At 38.6% G+C, this 4478-nt stretch overlaps 1 protein-coding gene across 1 annotated transcript; it reads left to right on the forward strand.

Annotated features, from left to right (window-relative positions):
• Window positions 1–709: 709 nt before the first annotated feature.
• Window positions 710–2824, forward strand: SmydA-3 (SET and MYND domain containing, arthropod-specific, member 3). The gene is made up of 3 exons (XM_065234779.1): window positions 710–1527; window positions 1945–2171; window positions 2235–2824. Exons 1-3 carry the CDS (start codon window positions 848–850, stop codon window positions 2816–2818), a joined length of 1491 nt encoding a protein of 496 aa, XP_065090851.1. The 5' UTR covers window positions 710–847; the 3' UTR covers window positions 2819–2824.
• The last annotated feature ends 1654 nt before the right edge of the window (window positions 2825–4478 follow it).

The raw sequence follows: 4478 nt of genomic DNA on the forward strand, positions 1-4478 counted from the left end.
TTATGCGCTTTTCACACAAAACCTACCCAACCCTTTCCTTTCTACAATCCCTGAGCAGTTGGTTTACCATAAGCATACCTCGCAGAACTTTTTTAACCCCCATGGGTAAAGATGCTGTGTTGCTCACTCCTCTCCCCTTCCCTGGTGTATTATGGATGGTGTGAATATTCACATCGGTGACATGGCCCCTCTTGTACATCATAAAATGAAAATAAAATGAAATTCTGTAATTTTTTTATACAAATCTGTAATATAATCCTGCATTTCCCGGTTAAATGAGGCTACTAAGTAGTATTCATAATTTATTAAGATATTAAGGCTTCGTGTTATATTATTTGTTTTATTGAAGAAAAAATGCCTTCAATGCAAAAAATGTTTGTAATTGAACTAGTCAAGTCTAGGTCATTAAGCCGATATACATTTAAGATCCTAATTGGCGACAAATAAATTAAAATAAATTTTCTAGAATATGGACAGTAACTACTCACTGTGGCAGTCATGAAAACATTTTAATTTCGATGCTATTTCTCAACAAAACAAGAGAACATTTCAAAGCTTTCCCGCGCGGCGCTAGCCGAGCTGGTCCTTAATATCATGTAGTTAACTCTAAAAATAAGCTCGTAGTTCTTTTAAAAATAGGAGCGTATTGCCAAGACGAGATGATCATGTTTGCTTGCGCGGCTTTATTCGCAATATTGTTCTAGAATCGGTAGAGTGAACATGTATGTCTGAACTGCCTATATATATTTGGGGAGGAAATTTTTTTCGGATCAGTTTTTCAAAAGCCATAATAATAGAAAGATAATAAGTGACCAAATACATACATTTCTTATCACAAGATAACAGTATGAGCGAAGCATTCAAAGTGCTCGAAAGTCCTGAGCTAGGACGATACGGTGTAGCAACGAAGGATCTGACAGCTGGCGAAATTATTTTGGAGGAAACACCTTTCGCGATTGGGCCTAAAGTGGACAGTTCTCCAATATGTTTGGAATGTGCATGCCCAGTGGATGGAGGAGTGAGCGGTCAAAAATGCTCCGAGTGCGGTTGGCCACTATGTGAAGAATGTAGTGCTAATAGGGACGAAATTGTGTATCACAAGAAGGAATGTGAACTATTTGTGAAGAATAAGGTCAAGTTCCTAAATGTTGAAGATTCAACTGCCAGTTGTTTGCAGCTGGATTGCATAACACCATTGAGAGTGCTATTGGCAAAGGAAGACCACCCGGAACGGTGGAATGCGGAAATCAGTGTGATGGAGTACCACCATGATGCACGAAAGGATGATGCGATATGGAAACATGACCAGCAGAATATTGTTGGCTACTTGCGTGGCCCATGTGGACTGAAGGATCGCTTCCCAGAAGAGTTGATTCAACAGGTGATAGGCATTCTTGAGGTGAACGCATTTGAAGCGCGGACACGCAATGGCTACGGTGTGCGAGGTCTATATCCGAAGTTGGCCATCATGGCGCATTCCTGTGTGCCTAACGTAACACATTCGATTCATCCCAGCAACGATTACAGGTAAATGTTTACAGTTATAAATCTGTGCGAAAATTAGTTTCACACTTCGCTAATGGGTATCAACATGCTCAACGTTTTTCACGCACTACATTGCTATACACCATGCTGGCTGTTAGCAGTAGACCAAAACGATTTGCATTTGGGTTAAAAATAGAAAACCGAGCATATTCGAAAATTCCTTTCCCGTTGATACATTTGTAAAGAGTCTTTCAATTTATTCAAACGAAATAATAGCATCCATGTTAGGGTGATTCAAAGTCCATTTTTGCATTGCGTTGGGGGCATTATTTTGCGTATTTGCACTCGTACGATGAATACTCTTAGACAATCAACGGAAAGCAAGCATAAATACTTGGGCAGCTACTTCCAAATATAAAAAAAAGTATTATTTTTTTAAAATAATGTTTCATTTACTAGATTAATTGCAAGAACGGCAATCGACGTTGCAGAGGGTGAAAAACTATACACCACCTACACATACACGCTTAACGGAACCAGCGTGCGACAGGCTGCTTTAAAGCATGGCAAATTCTTCTCCTGTCGATGTGCACGCTGTCTGGATCCAACCGAAATTGGCACCCATTTCAGTTCACTGAAATGTCAGAAATGTGATAATGGCTTAATCGAGTCCAGTGATCCTTTGGGTAAGTTTACATTTCTTTCTGCAGAGAAACGAATGCTTATCTATTGTGTATTTGGATTAATAGATGATGAAGCTGATTGGAAGTGTACACACTGTGAATTCAAAATAAAGGGAGCTGCCGTTCAGAGAGCCGCCCAAGTGATGCAAGCCGAACTAGATGAACTGGCTTACATGGAGTACGGATCGGAAAGACTAGAGGCCTTTGAGAGGGTTTATAAGAAGTACCGAAGCATTCTTCATCCGTTACATTACATCAATATATCTATCCGTCAAAGTCTGATTGAACTGTACGGTAGAGTACCGGGATATGAAATGCAAGAACTTCCGGATATTTTGTTGGAACGTAAAATTGAATTGTGTCGAGATATTCTGCGGGTATTGAACATATTTGAGCCAGGGAAAACTCGATCCCGGGCAATGATCTTATACGAGCTGCATGGACCGATCGTAATGCTTTCGCAGTCCAAGTACCGTCAAGGCGTGCTAGATGGAGATCCACTGAAGGAAAAGCTCAGGGAAGCAGCCCTTATGTTGGAAGAATGTGCAAAAATACTGGAATGGGAAGATCCTTCATCTCCGGAGGGTATTCTAGCAAATGTGGCAAAACAGTCACTTGAGCAGTTGAAACAGAGTATTCAAGTGTTGTAGTGTAGTGGTTTAATTTAGTAATAAATTGTCAATCACGCGTTTAAATCTAGATCCCGATAAAGTAACAAATGACCTCACCTGTGTTAGAAGGACATTCTTAATAAAATTGTTGCGACTACAAAATCCCGTTCTAATACAACGTAACGCAGGAGGTGGTGGGGGTACACGCATTACATGCCACGTATAGTCAAAATACTTGAGGTGGGAGTATAGAAACATCCACTTTTTTGCCTTAAGTAATTGGTTTAAATGTTTCGAATGCTAACATGTTATTAAATGTTATTTATTGTACCGTATGTACCTTTGAAATGCATTGCATACTGTTTTATGTTCATTAAATGGTTTCCAAAATAAAAACGTTTCCAATTGTACATTTATATAAACTGTAGAATCATGTTTTTTTCCTGGAGTAGTAAATATCTGGACATCAAATATAATATCGTTGTATTATCCCTTTTCCACCCAGAAAGTTTGAGATGCCAAAAGTCGTTTTTGAATAAAAGCTAGAACAAAAGATTTTTAATACAGCCTAAAATTATCGAATTCATAAAAAATTAAGTCTACTTTTAAAATGGCATACATACTTTTGCATATACAAACTAATAACTGATCCATAGCAAATTGAAAAATGCTCCTTATATAACTCCTAAATTATCCATAAAACCCCGGTGAAAATCCCTATAAACGTCATAAAAAATATTAATATGATCCAAACTTTATGGAAAATTTAGCAACACAATAATGTACCGTTAAATTGGTAAAGAATGAGCATTGAAATTGTACGAATTACCCATAAACGTATAGTATTTTTTTTGCTTTTCCTTGATTTGTTTTCCGTACTGAGTATTAATGCTACCGACGCCAGGGAGGCAGGTCTCACACCTGGACCCTACCACCTATCGACCCTTCAACTCATGGACCCGGGACCAACGGTCTCACTTACACATCGATCTTAAAAAAATCTTTTTAGGAAAAGTATCAAAATTTGCATTTTCCTATGCTTTTGAATACCATACAATCACTGCAACATATGCACTGCCGGTGGAAGCATAACTGTCCCATGTTTAAAAACACAAAAATGTTAAAACTGCAGAGTAATTAATAAGCATGCTCACCTTAACAAACCTACATTTTGGTTGGACAGTTGCTCATCCCAAAACAAGAATTGGAATTAGTTTCAACACATCATCCTTCTGATAAACAGTACGGAAATTCAAGCTGAGCAAATACTGTTCAAGTTTTTTGAATCAGGCCTTACTTTTATGGCCGCTCATTCATTTCACACAGCGGTTGAAAAAAATGCGTCTCGAACGTGTCGTTCCAAGCCAAGATTAATGTCTCACAGTACACGCTGAACTTATTCAAGCCATCGTGGACATCATGAGAAAACTGGTTTTTCAAAAAGGAAGTTATGAGCTAGGATACGCAAGTAACATCAACAGTGAGGACCTTAAATACCGCAAAATTTTTTTTCCAAGAAACAACTCCAGCTGATCGAAAAGGATACGTACTCTACTGAAGCTAACGTACTCTGGCAAAGGTCTCCTTGTGGAATTGAAGTAGATAGGAAAGCCTCTCTGTTGGCAGTTGTCGTACCTGTTATTGGAGAAGACGAAACATTATTTTTAGTTGCTCTTCCGACCAAGCAACATGCATAGGA

This window comes from Ochlerotatus camptorhynchus, unplaced genomic scaffold (genome assembly GCF_037179485.1).
Source record: "Ochlerotatus camptorhynchus isolate MF236.1 unplaced genomic scaffold, CSIRO-AGI_Acam_v1.1 ptg000038l, whole genome shotgun sequence".
Classification (NCBI taxonomy): Eukaryota; Metazoa; Arthropoda; class Insecta; order Diptera; family Culicidae; genus Ochlerotatus; species Ochlerotatus camptorhynchus.

Excerpts from the sequence above, each read along its gene's own strand:
- SmydA-3 (XM_065234779.1), top strand. The coding sequence starts at position 848 with ATGAGCGAAGCATTCAAAGTGCTCGAAAGTCCTGAGCTAGGACGATAC. Across the intron at positions 1,528-1,944 it reads CATCCCAGCAACGATTACAG|ATTAATTGCAAGAACGGCAA; the intron begins GTAAATGTTTAC and ends TTCATTTACTAG. Across the intron at positions 2,172-2,234 it reads CGAGTCCAGTGATCCTTTGG|ATGATGAAGCTGATTGGAAG; the intron begins GTAAGTTTACAT and ends TTGGATTAATAG.